General features: G+C 36.0%; 1 protein-coding gene across 2 annotated transcripts; it reads left to right on the top strand.

Annotated features, from left to right (window-relative positions):
- The first annotated feature begins 241 nt into the window (after nucleotides 1-241).
- LOC129889293 (casein kinase 1-like protein HD16) lies at nucleotides 242-8,712 on the top strand. Of its 2 annotated transcripts, XR_008766876.1 has the most exons (18): nucleotides 242-907; nucleotides 1,568-1,699; nucleotides 3,138-3,211; nucleotides 3,306-3,375; nucleotides 3,476-3,531; nucleotides 3,668-3,739; nucleotides 4,196-4,281; nucleotides 4,425-4,491; nucleotides 4,568-4,697; nucleotides 4,980-5,198; nucleotides 5,291-5,433; nucleotides 5,512-5,686; nucleotides 5,851-5,941; nucleotides 6,033-6,190; nucleotides 6,307-6,495; nucleotides 6,606-6,834; nucleotides 8,028-8,085; nucleotides 8,193-8,712. XR_008766876.1 is itself a non-coding variant. In XM_055964541.1 (16 exons), exons 1-16 carry the CDS (start codon nucleotides 467-469, stop codon nucleotides 6,663-6,665), a joined length of 2,163 nt encoding a protein of 720 aa, XP_055820516.1. In that variant the 5' UTR covers nucleotides 242-466; the 3' UTR covers nucleotides 6,666-7,133. The 2 variants fall into 2 exon arrangements, 1 of the variants encoding a protein (XP_055820516.1); XM_055964541.1 differs by lacking the exons at nucleotides 8,028-8,085; nucleotides 8,193-8,712 and having other exon boundaries at nucleotides 6,606-7,133.
- The last annotated feature ends 12,594 nt before the right edge of the window (nucleotides 8,713-21,306 follow it).

The following is a 21,306-nucleotide window of genomic DNA, read 5'->3' as shown; positions in this document are numbered from 1 at the left end:
CTTTTATTTATTTTTTAAAATTAATTTTATTCACAATTTTATATATGGAATATTCAATCATTTTTTATATATATTTAGTAGTAATAATAATTTCATGTGAAAAAAGTGAGAACAAGAATATCTTATCCTATTTAGAAGGAACATTATTATAGCTAAACAAAGAAAATTTTGATATATTAAAAGTTTGGGATGATCAAAAGTGCATCAATATTACTATAAGTAAGGAACTATTTGAGTTAAGGGGACTATTTTTGACCTTTTCTTGTTTCTTTCTCTGTTCTTCCAATTTTTCTCCACAGATCCAAAACCTAAATTCTACAGAGATAGATACAGATTCATAGTCATCGGCGATTGATAGTCCGTCGTCTGCTCCGATATCGTGGATTTTACCCAGTGGAAAGAGCTTAGAAGAAAAAGACAATTCTTGATTGATGAAGGTCGGTTTAGGGTTTTGACAAGTTGATGGATGATCGATATGCCTCAACTGCGTAGCGGTGTGCGCAGAGGCCGTCGACCGATTGCTGCAATTGAACCAGAAAACAACAACAATATTATTAATAACGACGAGGACAAGAGGGTTGCTAGGAGAACAACGAGGACGAGGAGAGCAGCTGCGGGAAATAGAGCCATTGGAGTAAGGAAGAAGAAGAACGAAGAGATAATTAAGGAAGTTGTACCTGTAGCAGTGGTAGATGTTGATGAGGAGGAGAATGCTGTGAAGAAAACGACGTCGTTTAGGACTGGTGAACCGGACGATAAGGATAGGAAAGAAGTAGAGGAAGGAGTGAGGGTTTTAAAAGAAGAGGCAGGAAAAAAGAAAATGGATGAAGATGATAGTGGCGGTCGGAGTGGTGATAAGGGTTTGGGAGCTGAGGAAGAAGGAAGCACCACACCGCTTCCAGAAAGGGTACCATTTTTTTCTCTCTCTCTTTCTGTCTCTGTCTCTGATATTGTGGTTTCCGCACACAACAACTACTGAAATGCCTCTGATAATGTGGTTTACCTTCATGGAAATCCCACCGAGCAGGGCCTAAGAAGAGGGGAAGAATTCACTGTTTTTGTTTTCCCTCCTTCAGTTCAACAGTGCTCTGGTTGCTGTCTTTTGAATTAATTTTAAATTTTTATATTGTGTATGCTTGATGATGATGATAATGAAAAGTTGAGTTTTTAGGTGCATATATGTCCTTACATCCATGTTGAGCCCTAGTCTCTACGTTTCTTTGGTCTATTATCTTGTTTTTGTGAAATAGACCTCTGGGTATTTTTTCAGGAAAACTTGCCTCCATATATTTTAAAGATTTTTATGTTTTAATTGGCTTCGGGGTGCTCTATTAAGTTTGTTTTGGGGACAAGGTTATGCCTAGGGGAAATGGGTACGATTTCTTTTGTTGCTTTTCCGTTGACGTTGGTCGCTTGGATAAATGATGAACGTTGTGTCTAATTGTCTATAGTGCTATGAGCATAGATGAATTTGTGCCGTTATTCTAGTTTCTTTTTATATCTACTTTATTGTTGAAGGATTCATCTTGAACATTGCAATTATGGTATTTCCTTTTATGTATAACAGATCCAAGTTGGTGGATCACCACCTTATAAGATTGACCGAAAGCTTGGTAAAGGAGGATTTGGTCAAGTATATGTAGGTCGTCGAATAAATGCACCATATCCACAAGAAAGAAATGGTGCAGGAGCTATAGAGGTAAGTATCACATTTTGCACCTCTATGTACGCCGTCATTTGTTTTCATTAAGATTAAGACGTCTGGATCTGAATATTAAGATGTTGCATTAAGATCTGAATACTAAATAGTTAAAACGGTTTATTTTCTCAACATCTGAATGTATAAAATTTGTCTTTGTTTAAAAAAATAATAAACTTAAACTTCAAATACAACACTAAATTGATCTAATATCATATAATAAAATATTTTAAAATTTTTATATGACAATTGGTGCTGGTGATGACTAAACAATTGTGATTGTGTGTGTCAATTTGGGATGGTATTGACTAATGATGGTTGTTGTGGGTAGTATCTTATGATATAGTGGTTGACAGTAGTGAATAGCCGTAGTTGTTGTTGGCGGCTGATAATTAGTAGTGGCTGAGAACACTAAATTGATCTAATATTATATTAATAAAATATTTTAAAATTTTTATATAGAAAATGGTGATGGTGATGACTAAACAATTGTGATTGTGTGTGTCAAGTTGGGATGGTATTGACTAATGATGGTGGCTTTGGGTAGTATCTTATGATATAGTGGTTGACAGTAGTGATTAACTGTAGTAGTTGTTGGCGGTTGATAATTAGTAGTGGAATGATATTGAAATCTAATGATGGTGATGAATGATGATGGTTGTTAGCAACATATAATGTTGACTAATGGTGGTAATTATTAGTAGTGATTAGTGGATGTAATAATGATTGGTGGTGATAATTGCAAATGATGGCTAATGGTGATTGGCAGTAGTGGTGGTTGTGGTTGGGCTTAGGATGGTGGTTGTGAACGGTAGGCGGTGGTGATTGGCAGTGGTGGTAGTGGTGGTTGTGGGTGGTGGGTGAAAGTAGATGGAGTAGTGGTGGACTCTCATTTTTGTACAAATTTTTTAATAGACATCTTAATGATATTAAGACTTTGTTATAGATCTTAATCATTCAGACCCCGTGGTTGTAAAATAAGAGAAATCAAAGGTGTTTTGAAGATAACCATTGCTCTATCCAGAAATTGAAGATGAAGTGCCTAGCTCTTTTCTATTTTTGGTGTAAACATGAATATACAGAAGACATAGAATCTTTTATTGATGTTCTAGGATCTTTGTAAGTAGGTTATAGCTTAGTACATCTTCCTATCTTCCTATATTCCCATGTAAGTATGGACTGCTGTAGGTTTATGCGACAAATAGTTATTCAAAAAATGTTACCTTCTCAACAAAAAAAACACACACACACACTAATTAATGATTAAGATTCATACCTTGAAAACAAACAGACTTAGTGACTGAGATTTGAATGATTAAGATTAAGATCTTTATTAAGTGCAAACAAATGAAGCCTACCTCTCCCCCTACCTCCACCCCCACTAGGATGAAGATCTCTTTGATATTGCTGTTGATTGTTTTGTTGTATTTGGTTCTAGGTTGCCTTGAAATTTGAGCATAGAAGTAGCAAAGGTTGTAACTATGGACCACCTTATGAGTGGCAAGTCTACAAGTAAGTCTTTTTACCGTCTTGTTTTCTTAATGTAGGTCTTTGTTATGTTGACATATACCCTCCTGTAATTGATGATACTTGTTGTTTGTGATAGTGCTCTAGGTGGTAGTCATGGGATACCACATGTACATTACAAGGGACGGCAAGGTGATTACTACATTATGGTATGTGATTTGCTTACTGTAGTATAACTTTATGACTGTCTCACTTGGAACTTCATTTTCAATCTCTATGAAATTACAACAATGCTTTCTATGAGTGTAGGTTATGGATATGCTTGGTCCTAGTTTGTGGGATGTATGGAACAACAATTCTCATACGTAAGCTCCATTCTGTATTTATAATATCACAAGGAGGTCTTGATTTAAAAAACAAAGAAGAAATATCATGAGTAGGTTATTGCTGGTCCCTGGAATTCAATGACATTCTATTTGATTTTTACATTGTCCATTTCAGGATGTCTATTGAAATGGTAGCATGCATTGCCATTGAAGCAATATCCATACTTGAGAAGTTGCACTCTAGGGGGTAAGTATGGATTTCTGATTATCATCCTGCTACGGGCTGAAAGCTATCATCCATCTTAGGCAGAAATTGTCTATCCTGGGTTATTATTTACAGTGTACTTCCATTGTGGGAACATATTCCCCAACTACCTATTTTCCAATGAAGAACACAAAACATTTTGCTTCTTAGATGCCACAATCGATTTCCAGAGCTCATTTACACAATTTATAGTGTAGCCCCATTTTGTACTTATTTTACAGCATTTTCTTATTGCTGAAGTTAATATACTTACCTTTAACAATAAAAAAAATTACAAAACATCTTGTGTCTGTTACTCTCTGGTTTGTGGATAACATTTGTTCCAGAATATGGGGTTTTGCTCTGTACTAGTGAACATATCGTTTTGTGGTTGTACTCTACCAGAATCCTTTGCTGGACCTGAAATAATCTTTTCATACTGGTGCGATCGTTCTGCAGGTATGTACACGGCGATGTGAAACCTGAAAACTTTCTTCTTGGAACTCCTGATGAGAAAAAACTGTTTCTGGTTGACCTTGGATTAGGTATGACATGGATATGTAGCTTATATCATAAAAGAAATAATTCAACAGCTATTAGACATCTCTTTATATTAAAATTTTGCAATCTTGATCATGTTTTATTTTTGTGCAACAATTTATGTGTTTTACCTGTTCGAGTGTTGCAGCAACTAGGTGGCGTGATACTTCAAGTGGTCTTCATGTTGAATATGACCAAAGGCCTGATGTCTTTAGGTACCGTAGTCAATAATTACTTTGGTTTGCATTTCTTAACTGCATTCACTGATTAGTAAGAAAATCATTGCTTAAGGGGAACTGTAAGATATGCTAGTGTGCACGCTCACCTTGGAAGAACTGGAAGCCGGAGAGATGACCTAGAATCGCTGGCTTACACACTCATCTTTCTGCTCCGGGGCCGACTGCCTTGGCAGGGATATCAGGTAAGCATTTTCTCCTCTTAGAATACTTTAGAGGTGGATGCAGCGTTGCAGCATCCGGTTCATACAAACCCAGTATGTTCCATGCAGGGCATAAAATTTATATATAAAACCCACTGAAATTGCAACAAACAGAGGTGCTGAATCCATAATTTTAGAGGTACTGGGTTAAGTTTTTAGAACCTTAAAGGTCGAACGCATAGAGCTTAAAGCCTGGAACCACCTTTGGAATGCAGTATTCTTTTTAATAGGTTCGTTGGTGACTCATGACTCTGATCTTTGTAGGGTGAAAATAAAGGTTTCCTTGTCTGTAAGAAAAAGATGTCGACTTCTCCAGAAACACTTTGCTGCTTCTGCCCTGCTCCATTTAGACAGTTTGTGGAATATGTTGTGAACTTGAAGTTTGATGAGGAGCCTAATTATGCGAAATATATCTCATTGTTTGACGGAATAGTAGGTCCAAATCCAGACATCAGGCCAATCAACACTGATGGTGCACAGAAGGTATTACTTGACATCTTCATAATTCAGGGTATCTTGAATTTGAAGAATCAGTGACAGGAGAAAATTTTCTAACACATTTTATGTTATTGTAGCTTATATATCAAGTTGGACAGAAGAGAGGAAGGCTTACAATGGAAGAAGATGACGATGAACAACCAAAGAAGAAAGTACGGATGGGAATGCCTGCAACACAATGGATTAGTGTTTACAATGCTCGTCGCCCAATGAAGCAAAGGTTTCTATACATACTTGTGCCTGATATTTCTTGGTCTTTAGCTTGTGAACCAGGAATTAATACAACTGTCAATTGTAGGTATCATTATAACGTTGCTGATATGAGGCTGGCTCAGCACATCGATAAAGGAAATGAGGATGGACTATTCATTAGCTGTGTGGCATGCTGTTCAAACTTGTGGGCCTTAATTATGGATGCAGGGACTGGGTTCACTTCTCAAGTTTACCAGTTGTCACCTTTTTTTCTTCACAAGGTCTCTTATCTTCAGTAGAGTGGTCAAACTTGAGGAGTCAGATTTTTCTGTTACATAAGAGCAATCTAATATAATTCGGCTAATTTTCTGACGGACTCAAATACCATTGTGTGTTTCAGTTTGATAGGCTTCTGCTAATTCCTCATATTTATGTTTGAATATAGGAGTGGATTATGGAGCAATGGGAGAAGAATTACTATATTAGCGCAATAGCAGGAGCTAATAATGGGAGCTCCGTAGTAGTCATGTCAAAGGGTCAGTGGAACTTTATAACTTCTTATATATGTGGGTTGTCACAGTTGTATGAACTTGACCAGACTGAAGTAAGCAATGTGGTAAACATCAGGTACGCAATATCTGCAGCAGTCCTACAAAGTCAGCGAGTCATTTCCTTTCAAGTGGATAAATAAAAAATGGAGAGAGGGGTTCAATGTCACGGTGATGGCAACTGCAGGAAGTAAATGGGCAATTGTTATGTCACGTGGGGCTGGGTTCTCTGATCAGGTTTTCTTGTGAAACTCTTTTTATAACTTTTATTAGTTTTTAGTGGAGAACAGTCATGGAACGGATTTGTCCTCTAATTTGGAATTTGGTATTCATGTGCTCTTATTAACTTCCAGGTGGTGGAATTAGATTTTCTCTATCCTAGTGAAGGGATTCATAGGAGGTGGGATGCTGGTTACCGTATCACGTCAACTGCAGCCACATGGGATCAAACTGCTTTAGTTCTGAGTGTTCCAAGAAGGAAGCCTGCGGATGAAACACAAGAGACACTTCGTACTTCTGCTTTTCCTAGCACTCACGTCAAGGTCATTTATTCCTTCTGTCATCGCTTCTATTTACTGGGACCATTTCTTGTGCCTTCTACTTTTCCTTTTTCACTGGTCCTGGACCTAACTATTTGTGTTACTGTTTGCAGGAGAAGTGGGCCAAGAACCTTTACATTGCATCTGTTTGTTATGGGCGAACTGTTTCTTGAGGCACTTAAGAAGTTTCTGGGAATTTTCTTGGGTGTCATGTGATACTCTGCTGTATGTGCTTTGAAAAAGTGCCTGGTTAATTTTCATCTGAATGGAGAAAAATGGATGCAGAGCTGGCTCTTTTATTCTCCTTTGGAGATGATATCCCCTAAATCCTGTTTCATCAGTGTATGTGATTAGTTCTAATGTCAAAGATGGTTTACATGGTAGCCCATGAGGTTATATGGGGGTTAATTTACTTATTGGTCAAAGTTTGTATAGTTTGAACAATAACTAGATTAGAGGCAAAAAACATCTACTTCTGTAGTATACTAGGACCCTTCAATTTAAGATTTTGCAAAGTAGCCTGGACATCAGAGTTATATGTCCTTATTTCTTATTTTTCCTGGCACTTATTCCTGGCATGGACTTATGTTCTTGGGATCGTGAATTTAAATTAAATTCTGTTGCTGATCATTTGGACTTTACATTTTGTCTTTATATATCTGGCATTTTGGTCTCTAGAGACTGAAACATCTAGTCCAACTCTCTTGAATATTTGGCATTTGGGGGGGGGGGGGGGGGTTCATAATACATGCAACAAATAGTGTTCTGGAGTTTGATTTCTGTCGGGAATATTTTAATGAGTTCACATTTTCATTTTTCATCAGAATGCTTCTATAGGTTACAATTATCTGAGTGTTAGGTATCTAAAGAAACTATTATCCTGGGAAGAGTGGATTCACCTAATTAACATTTTGAAACCTAAACTATTTTAAAAACTTTCATGCTCCTCTGTACTAGAGTTGGACTGGAGTATCGCGGAATGACTATTAGGGATTCATGTAGGTTAAACCCAATATATTTGCAGGTGGTGAAATTGATTGATTGATTGTTTCCCTGTACTATAGTTCGAAGTATGGGCCTGTATTGTGTTAGACTAGTAAAGATCTGTGCGTGTAAGTTTGCATGAATACCTGCAGGAAGCCCCTCTGATCACGGAAGCTTCTTAGAAGTAATTGATGTTGTCTGTGCCATAGTTTCCTTTAGAAAAAGGTGCATGAGGTGTACATGCCATAATTCGTATTTTGAGCTGCAGAAGAAGGGTTATGCTTAACTGGCATAATTCAGCCAGATCAAATGTGTAAGTTTTTGTTTTGCTACGATGAGGGATATCACTAGTTTGGAATGAACTTCCTGGACAAGGCTTATCCAATTGTGTCTTCCCTCTTTGTTATTATACACTTTAAAAAGTGTGTTAGTTGTCCTTACCTATACAAAAAAGTGTTTAGCTGATAAATAATTTGGATGATTATTTTGTTTTAAGGACTTTTAATTGTATCTTTTCAACTGTTTTCCTCAAGTATGTCGTGTCCTTTCAGGGCTAATTGGTGTTGTGGCTGACAAATGCTCAGATTTTTGTATTGTGGTTACTCGATGGTAAGTTCTGATAGTTTCTTTCTTCTTGTAATTATTGTTTGCCACATTTGAATGCAGTTTTTTTGAGCATAATTCGACCTATGTCCTTAATAATATCCAATTTACAGATAACATTGATCTTATGGATTCATGGGCTTGTAAATCTTGTTGGTATTAGTAAATGGCATGAAGAGGTACATGGGCTTCATGAGATGGAACTCTTCTAAAGGTCATACGGGGCTAGAGCATGAAGAGAACTCCAGATCGTGAAGTATATAAATGGGTATTGATTAATTCAAGTTTGTCAATTTTGGAAAGGAAAGAAGCTGTTTCTTTCTGCATCTTGTATTGCAAGGCTCCCTTTCCTTGATGGAGTTCTAGTTCTTGTTATAGATTTTGGCACTTTGTGTGGTTTGGGATTGATTGTTGTGCCTTTCGAGGATTTTGGAATCTGCAAAGGTGGCATTTGTCAAAACCAAACTCATCTCTCCTTTATTTTTTGACAAAAAGTTGGAGCTGAGATTGGTTTGGTGTGTGTGTGAGAAAGATCTATGAAAAGAATTCCATCAAACTGGTCAAGTATGTAAAAATTAAAGTCGATTTGGTTCCTTTGAATTTCTTTGAATACAAATAACAGTTCTATCTCAATCTCCCAGTATCTTCTAAGAGAACTCAGTAGATAGCTATCATGTAAAATTTAATGCTTTTGGATGTGCTGTTGCTGTCTGCACTCTGCTGAATGTATGTTTTGCATGTATATCAGATTGTGATCTTTGAGTTGTTTGATTTGACTTGCTTTCTTGAGTTCGTTTAACCTTCCCGTTCTTCAATTTTGTGCCTGTGAATTTAACTGCAAAATTGCCTTCTGGAAATTGTTGTGGCTTGATATAGGAAGGTGGCAGCTGTCCTTACTGGTTTTGGTGTATAGCTTCTCTTTATTGTGTGACCAATCATATCTAATGGGGTATGCCTCGTTTATGTCCTGATGCCTGTTGAGACAAATGGATCCAAAACGATTTCTACTTGGCTTATGCTGGTAAAATTGCTCTCTTGTTACAGAATCGCGTGATCAAAATTGTGACTTGCAGTTGGCCTGCTCAAAGCTGTTTGGTAATAATAGTTAAATTTAAGCCTAATACAATGTAGTTAATTAACAAAAGGAATTTGGAGCAAATTAGTTAATGGATTAAATGAATCTAAACTTCTTCAACTTGTATTTGATGAGAAACAGTGGTTGGGTACTATAAGCATTAACACACAAAAAATATATAAACAAGGAACGGTTTGGCCCTTACACTATTCAGATGCTTGTTTGATTCTTTAACATATGCAATATGCAGAGAGTATTAAGCACTATTTTGAGTTTGTGTTAATTTTGAGTTCCATACTTGGTTTTGAATAAGAGAGAAGTGAAGAATCCTCTTTTCGAGAAAACAACCTCATCTACCTCCTTGACCTTGAGGTAGTAGTAAGGTTTGTGTTTCAGACTCCTCTTTTGAGACTAAATGGGTTTGTTCTTGTTGTAGAGGAAATAGGGTAGTTAGGTGATATAACATATGTATATGTATTTTGTAACTCCTTTTAATTAATTGTGCATTGCTGTCAATTCGAACTGGATGATCCTACATTAACTAAAAAAGTATGAAGTTTGTATAATAGATTGGTCTAATTGTAATCTATTTGAATAAACCACGAGACCTGCTCGTAATTTTCACTCAATTATTGGAAACAAAAGTGATACTGATTTGAGTGAGAAAAAGTGTCGATAATTTCTGACTGAAGCGTGTGTTATACAAGTTCATAGTTACATCAATTAGTTAAGTATTAAATTAAAATATAAAGTTGCAGGCTCAAGTGTGTAGAGAAGATCTCATTGTTGAAGAAGTAACAATAAAAATGAAGGAATCGGCTATTTATTTTATTTAACAGATTTTTGATATTTAGAAAAATACTTTTACAATTACCTTTTTTTTTCCTTTATGGTAAATTCAATAGATGAGGTACGTAAGTTAGTTTTTTTATTTATTTTCTAAAAGTGAAACTCAAAGTACAAACAAGGGGTATTATGTCTTATCAACGCATTAAAAAAATACCCGACTGCTAGCAAGAGGAATATACTAATAAGAAGAAAAGAAGTGAATATTTTATGAGTACTATAGAGTTTATAATACTCTATGATGATATTATAAATGATATCGAGAAAATAAAAAAAAATATAAAGAGTCAAGCTATTTCTTCTTTGAAACTTGTAAAATCTTTTTAAGTCTAAAAATAAAGAGTTAAGCTCCAATAATTAGTTGCATCACTTTGGTTTCCAATAATTAGCTTCTGCCCAAAATTTCTGCTTCTTTCTTATTTCAATTTACCATAATAGAAAATTACTTGTATCAACCAATCAAATTTGTTGAGTAATTAGTATTATTCATCTAGATTCTAAAATTGATAACTTGATTTCTTTTGCCTATGATCTTCAATTCTTTGCAAAACATAAGAAATCAAAATATTTTAGCCTCTCTCATGATAAATTGGCTAAATTCATACAACAAATAGCATTAAAATTAAATTATATTCACTAATCTGAACTGTATTTCAGAATCTATTATTGTCTCAAAATCTCCAATATAATAATAACCAAGAAGATCTTATAGAAATTTAACATTTTTGTAGCGAAGATTTTATAGATTTCGGGCAATTTAGAAAAATATTTTGTAATTAATTTAGCAATTTTTTTTTAAAAAAATCTGTTGGGTCAATAAACAAAATTTAAATAACTTAAAGTAAGAGATTTATCAATAGATAACTAATATGAAGTTATGAACAAGTCTTTGACCCACTCTGTTTTATTATAGTGACACTGCCATAGTTTGATCACAGTTAAGACTGCTAATAGAGTAATCCTAATCAAATGTAATAAAACACTATGATAGAAGAGGATATATATATATATATATATATATATATTTATCTAATAATCTTTGTTAGTTAGGTGATGTCTATTTATACATTATGTGATGGTAATGTCTATTTATACATATCTAATTATCTTTGTTAGTTAGAAAATCAAATTTTCTTTCCATTCAAATACCTTAAGTCTACTCTTTTGTGGCCACATAACCCTTCTTCCTATACCCTTTCACCTAGTTTTTCACAGATGATACATTCCCTTCTACTTCTTGTCCAGATACACATGTCATTGATCATGAATATTTGTCACACTTTTATAAGATATTTTCAACACTTACTAAGATACTTCTACTTTTATTTTTGTTTTTAACTATATTTTTTTTTCAAATTTTAAATCTTCACCTGCTTTTGCTGTTAGTTTTTTTTTGGTTACCTGATGTTCGGTACCCCCATTGAAGTCCGACTAAAATTAGATTTGCGTCGGGAAGTCCCACATTGTGGGGTTAAAGCACTCCCTAATAAATGCGACTCCGTATCTAGGGAGACTCAAACTCGAAACCTCTGATTAAGGATGAAGGAGAACTTACTACTCCACCACACCTCAACGCTTGTTGGTAGGTTTGATAGACCTATCTTACATAATATTATGTCCATGGTTTTACTACTCCATATATATGTTTGCTTCTACGCTACTCTTCCCCATCTTCCTTTTATAAGGCCTACCTCTACTTGTTTCATTTATTAATTGAACATGCACCTTGTGAACAAACAATAATTGAGTCCAGATTATGAAGCTAGAGATTTAAATCCTCATCTGTAGAATAAAATATAAGACAGATGAAAGTGTGTGTATATATAGAGGTTTAAACTAATTATTAGACTAATAGCCAAGCTAGGGACTTACACAAATTTGATTATCATGATGATACTTTTTCTCTGGTAGTAAAGATGGTTATTGTGAAATGTGTTATATATTTCTATTGCTGCAGTTTCAAATATACAAGCTAACAGAGAAATTTAAAGCTTACTCTTTATTTACTAAAAGGCATCATAGTGACTGTGTGATAATACTAGTACTAGTAGGGCAAGTAAGAACAGCCTAATCCTGATAGTCCTCCTCCTGGTAGAAAGATACTTAGTGTGTCATCCCCTAATCTTATTCATAATTTTATTCATAATATAAAAGTAATGGCACATCTTTTTTCAACAGCTCTGTGAATAATGATATCCCATGTATGTGTTCTAATAAAAATAACCATTCAGCCAATCAGCTTAAACTAGCTTATTAGACATAGATCTCTACCATATGTATCAATTTTACCTATACTTTCAAATATTATACATCTTACCACTAATTAAGAGTTTTCTACCATATATTGAGGAAGATACACCTAGATACATGTATTTTTGCTACAAGATACACTAAAAATAGGGAGATGGGGAGGGACACGAATGAAATAGTCATGTATCCCAAATACACACTAGATACAAGTATGTGTATGTATCTGGTGTGATTCGCATGTATCTGAAATACGACTATGGAGAGTGGCGAGCGAAATTCATCTATGTATTCTAGATACATGCGAATTCACTCAGATATATTGTATCTAGGACAAATTACACTTAATTTTGACCTCATGTATCCCGAAATACATGTATCTGGACGCACAAAAATATGGTAAGATTCATAATATTACAAACTAAAGCGTAGCTAAGTATTTAGCTCCTAAACTATTGGATTTTCGATAAGTCTCCCTATTCCTATATTACCTTCTCATGGACCATATTGAGTTTAAGATATTAAATAGACTAACGTGTTAGTAGTATAGTTGAAGAAAAATGTATTAGTTACAAGGTCCTACTTTTGACATCGAAAAATTTAGTTATTGATAATTGTCAAATTCATGGGGTAACATTACTAGTGGTAGTGCCAAATCACGAAATAGAAAACTATGATGCAAATCGGATGGCTATAGTATCATTTACTTATAGAAAATATATTTTCGATCTTCATATGATCAAATATTACATCACGAATACTTGAACGTTTATGTATACTTTTCAACATGAGCACATGACGTAGTTGATTATTGATGAGAATTTAAGGATCAACCATTTCCACGTTTAGAAATAAGTCGACTTCTTCACTTATAAAACTTGTTTACAGACATTAAATAATGGGGGCACTTTAGGCAGATTTCCGGGCAGCACTTTACTCTATTCTCTCTCCTCTCATCTTCCACCAACGGTAAGTGTCCCCCCACCCCACCCCCATCCCACCTATCCCCAGGTCACCACCCCCAAACGGTCACCAACGATCAGTATCTCCGGCAAAGAGTATTTTCGGCCAGATATCTCTCTCTCCCCCTCTGTTCTCTCTCTTCTTTCCTTCTTTCTTTGTGTTTTTTTCCTCTTTGCCTGCGATCGGAAATCCCTCACCAGTAGGTTTTCGGGCAGTTTCTGCATAGGTATTTCGACAGTTCCTGACGGTGAACAATATTTTCTGTCGCTGAACAGTGTTTCTGGCGAGTGAACAATATTTTCGACGGTGAACAGGTTTTATTTACTTGGAGTTGGTACCTCCAATAGCCCATTTCCTGTATTTTAGCCTTATAAATTTTGCTTGCTCCGCCTAATTAAGTACCTATCTCACTGCTATTAGACTATTGCTAACTTGCGCTCTACTATTGATCCTTCGTTTATCGTAGATTATTCTTTCACTAGCGTATATCTGCTTTATGGTAGACTAGGGTCATGTTCTCGGTTGGGATCGAGGACCAGGGTTGGGGGGGGGGCTAAGGGGGCTGAGGGAGTTTCTAGATTGAGAGTAGGATCTTGGAATATTGGGACTTTATCGGAAAAGTCCATAGAGTTAGTTAAGATTCTTAAGAAGAGGAAGATTAATATAACTTGTGTCCAAGAGACTAAATAGGTAGGACCTAAAGCTAAGGAGGTGGACGGATACAAACTTTGGTTCTCGGGCAAGTCGAGGTATAGGAATGGGGAGGGATCTTAGTAGATAGCGAGCTTAGAGATCAGGTGGTAGAGGTTAGGAGGATCAATGATAGGATGATGACGATTAAGTTAGTCGTTGGAGGGCTTACCTTGAACATTATTAGTGCCTACGCGCCACAAGTGGGGTTGGACAAGGAGATAAAAAGGCACTTTTGGGAGGACTTGGACGAAGTGGTGGTCAGTATACCGCCTACTGAGAAGCTATTCATAGGAGGAGATTTCAATGGGCACATTAGGTCTGTTTCGATGGGCTATGACGAGGTGCATGGAGGATTTGGCTTCGGGTGCAGGAATGGTGGAGGAGCCTCACTCCTGGATTTCACAAAAGCTTTTGGATTAATAATGGCCAACTCAAGTTTCCCGAAGAAAGAGGAGCACTTGATAACCTTCCGTAGCTCGAGAGCGGCGACGCAAATAGACTTTTTGTTCCTTAGAAAAGATGATAAAAGCCTCTGTAAGGACTGCAAGGTCATACCAAGTGAGAATCTTATGACCCAACATAAGCTATTGGTCATGGAGTTGGAGATAAGAAGGAAGAAGAAGAAGAGGGTAGTGGATGACCGACCGAGGATTAGGTGGGGTCATTTGACTTCGTCTAGTGACCTAGAGATGGGGGAGATGATGATGGCTATGGGAGCGTGGGATAGTAGGGGGATACGAGCAGTATTTGGGATATGAAGGCCAACTGCATTAGAGAAGCATCTACAGAGGTACTGGGGATCTCACGAGGCCGCCGTGGTGGGCACCGAGGGGATTGGTGGTGGAATGGAGAAGTTCAGGGAAAGGTAGAAGCAAAGAAGCAGGCATATATAAAGTTGGTAGATAGCAAAGATGATGAAGAGAAGTGGACAAACAGGGAAAAGTATAAGATGACGAGTAAGGAGGCGAAGATGGCAGTTTTGACGGCTAAAACGGCAACCTTTGAACTCCTTTATGTAGAACTAGAAGATAGAGGTAGGGATAAGAAGCTATTTAATCTCGCCAAGGAGAGAGAGAGGAATGTACGCGACTTGGATCAAGTGAAGTACATCAAGGATGAGGATGGTCAAGTGCTAGTACAGGAATCCCGCATTAGACAGAGATGACAATCATACTTTCATGAACTCTTGAACGAAGGAAGGGACAAAGACTTTATGTTGGGAGACTTGGAGCACTTGGATAGGCGTCGCGACTTTGGATATTGTAGGAGTATAAAGGTTGAGGAGGTTAAGGGAGCTATTTGTAAGATGTGCAGGGGAAGAGCGACGGGACATGACGAGATCCCCAGGAAATTTTGGAAGAATGTAGTTAGGGTAGGATTGGAATGGCTAACTGCATTGTTTAATATCATTTTCAAGATATCGAAGATGCCGGAAGAATGGAGGTGGAGTACAATGATTCCCGTGTACAAGAACAAGGGAGACATTTAAAGTTACAACAACTATAGAGGTATCAAGCTGCTAAGTCACACTATGAAAGTGCGGGAAAGGGTGATGGAAATGAGGGTGAGGAGACGTGTTTCTATTTCAGAGAACCAGTTTGGATTCATGTCGGGGCATTCGACTACAGAAACCATTCATATTGTAAGGAGATTGGTGGAGAAGTATAGGGAGTGGAAGAGGGATTTACACATGATATTCATTGACTTAGAAAAGGCTTATGACAAAGTTCCAAGAGAGGTTTTATAGAGATGCTTGGAGGCGAAAGGTGTACCTGTGGCGTACATTAGAGCAATTAAAGACATGTATGATGGAGGTAAGACCAGAGTAAGAATGGTAGGAGGAGACTCGGAGCACTTTCCTGTTATGATGGGGTTGCACGAGGGATCATCTCTTAGCCCATTTCTATTTGCCCTGGTGATGGATCAATTGACGAGACAAATACAAGGTAAAGTGCATTGGTGTATGTTGTTCGCGGATGACATAGTTCTGATTGATGAGACTCACAACGGAGTTAATGATAAGCTGGAGGGATGGAGATAGACGTTGGAGTCTAAAGGATTTAAATTGAGTAGGACCAAGACAGAATACTTGGAGTGCAGGTTCAGTGGCCTACCGCGTGAGGCTGATGAGGAAGTGAGGCTTGGTACCCAGGCCATTCAAAAGAAAAGAAGCTTCAAGTATCATGGGTCTATTATACAGGAAGATAGAGATATCGATGAGGATGTTTTACACCGTATTGGTGCAGGATGGATGATGTTCTGTCAAGACCCAACTCTGTGGGCTGTGACTAGTGCCCGAACTGGACACTCGTACATACACCTATCATCTATAATCAATCAGCAACTAAACTTGATAGAGGACTTATACGGGCAGAACATCGCCTCAAAACTGTCATATATATATATATATATATATATATATATATTTAAACCACCTGTCTCCTAGAAAGTCACAATCGTCAAAAGATAACATAGTACATAAGCCGACAAGGCTGCCACTACACATCACATTCCAAAATATACATGTATATATGCAAGCCGACAAGGCTGCCACTATGAATATGAACGTTCCAAAATATAAGTCATACTAGTACAATTGAATAACATCTATATACCACTCACATATATGTCTACAGACCTCTAAGAATATCAATAGTAATATATGATGGGACAGGGCCCCGCCGTACCCCTAGATAACAATTATATACATCAAAATATCTATACCGAAATTCTAGGCTACAGGACAATGGAACACTTCCAAAATAGCTGAGTGGAAATCCTAAGCTGGTGGATCCCCGAAATTAATATTTGTACCTGCGGGCATGAATTATACATGTATCATATTCAGCCCATCATGGGGCTCGGCGCCATCATTACATCATTATCTAATCATATTATATCAGCATATATATATATATATATATATATATATATATATATATATATATATACCGTACTCGACCCTCTAGTGAGAGACTCGGTGAATAATGCAGTAAAATTGTGCACGAATACATACCCGACTCGAGACTCGGTGAAAGATACATTAAGGCATGCACGAGCAGAGTAATGAGAAACCATATGCATTTAAATCATCATTTGGGACTCAAAAGAATAATTAAAATGAACCATCATTTAAAAATCAAGACAATAGTTATTTCAAGCCTTCGATTGTCATTATGAATTATACCAAGCATGAATTATATCAAAATATGAATTATTCCAAAATAGGATGGTTGAAATCATACACATGTATCAAAACATAATGATATAATTTCTAGGAATAAAGAACATTAGTCATCCTAGTGTCTCTAAGAATAGGAGTTTCTTTGGAATTTATACATTCGTCGTCCGTTGATTTCATATGGATCATGCCAAAAGAAAGAAGGGATAGGCTTTACAAACCTTTAGCATTTATCCGCACACAACATGTATATGCTGCCCCATAGGATCTCAACCTATATTAATACGTTAAGAACTATGATTAGGCTATGGAAAGGTATAAAACATACTTCGTCGTTAGTAGGTTATTTCTGAAAATTTGGACAACACCTCTCCTGAACTTCATCACCATTTGTCGAGTATATAAAAGAAAAACTAGGTTTTAGATCTTACATAAAAGTTTTAGATCTATGAAATAACTTTCCAGAACATCTTTAATCACTCAAAACGGAGCTTTACACAAGAATTTATACTAAAATTACTAGCAGCAGTCCCATCCAAAAACGGGTTTGCAAAACACAAAATTTTGGGTAGCAACTCCCTTATACAGCTCACTTTCCGCACTTCCCAAATCAGCCATACAATCACCAAGAAACATCAATAATCACACATTCAAATTCCATGTCAATACAATCCAAGACGATATTCAAAAATACTTCAAACAACCCACGTAACATTTAACTTCCATTTATTACCAACATGACGACTACGATGCCATCAAATTACTTCTAATAAGTTGCAGTCATCACACCTTATTAAAATGATCTATAACAACCCAACAATCAACCATACAATGCATAATCATAACTTCAATTTAACACAAGCAACCACACACTATAAGCCGCCCTTAAATCAATTACAACTTCAACTTGACATGTCGTATGCTTTCATTTTCGTTTTGTAATAAGCAATAATAACAACCACCACATTAATCGATGTTCATCCATTATTTTTAGTTTAGAACAACTCCAATATGTCCCAAATATTAACATATACAATCCCTTCACTTTTAACACAATTCATGACAATAATAGCAACAACGACAATCAACCCAATCTAATTCAAACAACTTCAAATCTGTCCATTTTAATACCAACACTAATCATGGAGTTTTCTTGCTTCCAATTCCATTTAATACAAGTTAATATCTTCATTATAACATTATTGGTAAGTTAAGGAAGCCCACATTCATAACACTCAACAATAATTTTAATCCACATACAACTACTACATCTTTCAATTATCCTTAATGATCCATAGTCTTGACGTTTTATCGAAACAATCCTAAAACAGCCCAACCAACATATAATGCAACATAAAACCTTAATTATCATTAATCTTCCAAGCTCAACAAGAACAACAATAACATGTCAAAACATCCCCTAATTAACAATATAAGGAGACTCAAAACCTTGCAACGACTTGTGAACACACCAAGGAGACTACATACAATTTTACACCTTATGTCGTATTAACTTTTGTTCCAATTTTTGTGAGCCATATAAGCAGCCACGTGTTAACAACATCACCTTCTTATGTGAAAGGAAAGTACATTAACATCATTTAACTACTACAATAGCCCACAATCAATTACTACTCTAACTCAAAATATCAAATTCTTCCATCTCCGTTATATAATCAACCACAACAATAACATCAATAATAGTTATAACTAATTCCATCATTTTTGGATTAAGGAAACCCATTAGTTTCAATCAACACAACACAAATTTTAACTCCTAATCCCTCCAATCAACAAGAACAATAACACACCCAAAACAGCCCACAACAAATTCAACCTCAACTTTAACCATTTACTTTCCTTTATTCTTATCACTTAATTCATATCCATAACAATCAAATACTAAATAAAATTAATTTATCATTTTCATATCAAAACAACCCCCAATATTTCACCAAATACTTCAGCATCAACACATATGATTTCATACATTTATAGACTCACAAAACGTCTAAACTCACCCTAAACGTATAGAAAATGATCAACTCTTACCTTAACAAGTTGGCTCCTTAACTTGCTGAAATTTGAGGGATGAAATGTTAGGCTTTCTTGTTGCCTTAAGGACTCCATCCTTGTTGTCATGACCTTGAATAATTATCAAGCTTGGAGCTTCTCCATGATCAGCCTAGCCGGGCCTATTTCTCTCTCAAAAGCTTAGAAAATTTGGAGAAGATGAGAGCTTCTCTCTCTTTCTTGAATCTTCTAGAGTTGGAAATTATTTTTGGCCGATCTTTTGGTAAACAAGAAGAATATGCTGCAGATTTTTAATCCACAAGGAGACCAAGTGGTTTCCCAATAAGCCTACTTGTCCCCTATTAACACATAGGCCAATCAGAATTGGCCATGTGGCAATGGAGCCACTTTTCATCCCACTATTAGCTTAATTCATCTTAATTAATCCCAAATTCCCACATAATAATTCAACCATGGTTAATTAATACCTAATCTCGACTATTATTTCTATACCGGTAGAAATTTACAAATAAATCAAGCCATTTTAAAATTTGGAATTAAAAATTCATAGCCATCACCTTTGTTCAATAAAATAGTCATATCTCTTAATCCCGATATCGAATAAATTTCCGCAATATATGGTTGAAAAATTATATACAACTTTTATTTTAGGAGTTTTCCAAAATTCCCAAACAATGATGTCGTTATGATCTCCCCAAGTCAGACCACCCGAAAACGTAATTTAAAAATGTCTTTTTGGAGGGCTTACACTTGGATTTGGCTCAAGGGTCCTCCTTGAGTTGAGTTTAAATTCACATATATTATCCATATAAATTATCATATGTCCTTTTTATAAAAATTCTATTATGTGGGCTCCAGCTCAGCTCACGGTTAAGCCATCTATAGCCATAGTAAGACAAAAAAATTTTGGGATGTAACATCCTTCCCCCCTTTGAAACATTCATCCTCGAATGTTAAATTGATTCTAAATTATCAATATTTTCTCAAGTGTTCTCATAGTTAATTATACCCTTCACATACCTCCTCCATTTTTCTATTCGCTTTAATTCGTTATAACGCATTTCAGGTTCTACGAGTAAAACGAAATTTCACAGGGGGTAACATTTTTGTACTCCAATATTCTTGCTTTACTCTGCTGTGACAGTCCACATTCTTAAATCATCGGCATCATGTGTAACTTTCTGACTTTCTCTTGAAGGTTTTTTACTATCATTTGCTTTTACTTCTTGATCTCGATCTTTGGGTTGGCTATCAGTTAGCGCTAGGGTTTCCTCATATTATGACCTTACCGTCATCCAGTAACCAGTAAACCGCTTGTTCTGATTGTATTGGTTAAATCATTTCATAATTTTTTTTACCTTAATTGGCAATTCTTTAGGCATATTATCTTGATTCGTTTCTTTATTTGTGACTCAAACTTTTCCATTGCCCCTTTACTCAAATTTGCTCTTAGCTCTCTTGCCACACATCCTATTGCAATATTTATGCAAACATGTGTAGGTGCTTAAATCAGCCCATAAGATACCTTAACGTCACCACACTAGTCTTTATGCAGACCCTATATTTTCTCTTACCTCTTTCAGTTGATATCAGGGCTCACCTATGACTTTTGCCCTTATTACTAATTATATCCTTGTAGTTTTGTCTGAAACCATCTTATACTTTTTTTTGATGTATCCGAAATATTGCAACCATATTGTTGTTGCTGAATTCTTATTCTTTTTATCAAGTAATCACTTGATCTCACCCTTAGCATACTAATGCTCGTACGTTGTATAATTATTCTTGTACAATTTGTACCAAGTGCGTTCAATTCAAATCATAGTCTTTCCTTCTCCTGGCTTATTCTGCTCTACATATCTTATTGTACTAACACTCACTTGCCGTCTATTTTGTCATACTTGTTTCCCTTCTTTTACTTACCATTAAATTTTCTCATAATCTACCATAGGAGAGATTTCCTATCTTGTCTCCTTTGTTACTTGTATGTCACAATATCATTAGACAATAAATCCGTTGCCAACATCTTAACCTCTAATACAGTATAGCCTTGCTATCCATTACAATATCTTTAAGTTACTCATTACTATTCTCTTGTCATATTAATCCCTTTTTATATGCACCTATCCTTTGATGTCATACTGTTCAAGGTCTTTACCAATAACTCTCAGCACTGTCTTAGATATCA

This window comes from Solanum dulcamara, chromosome 5 (assembly GCF_947179165.1).
Source record: "Solanum dulcamara chromosome 5, daSolDulc1.2, whole genome shotgun sequence".
NCBI classification, from domain to species: domain Eukaryota; kingdom Viridiplantae; phylum Streptophyta; class Magnoliopsida; order Solanales; family Solanaceae; genus Solanum; species Solanum dulcamara.
Note: the sequence above shows the minus strand (reverse complement) of the source record. Positions and strands in the feature narration are given on the sequence as shown.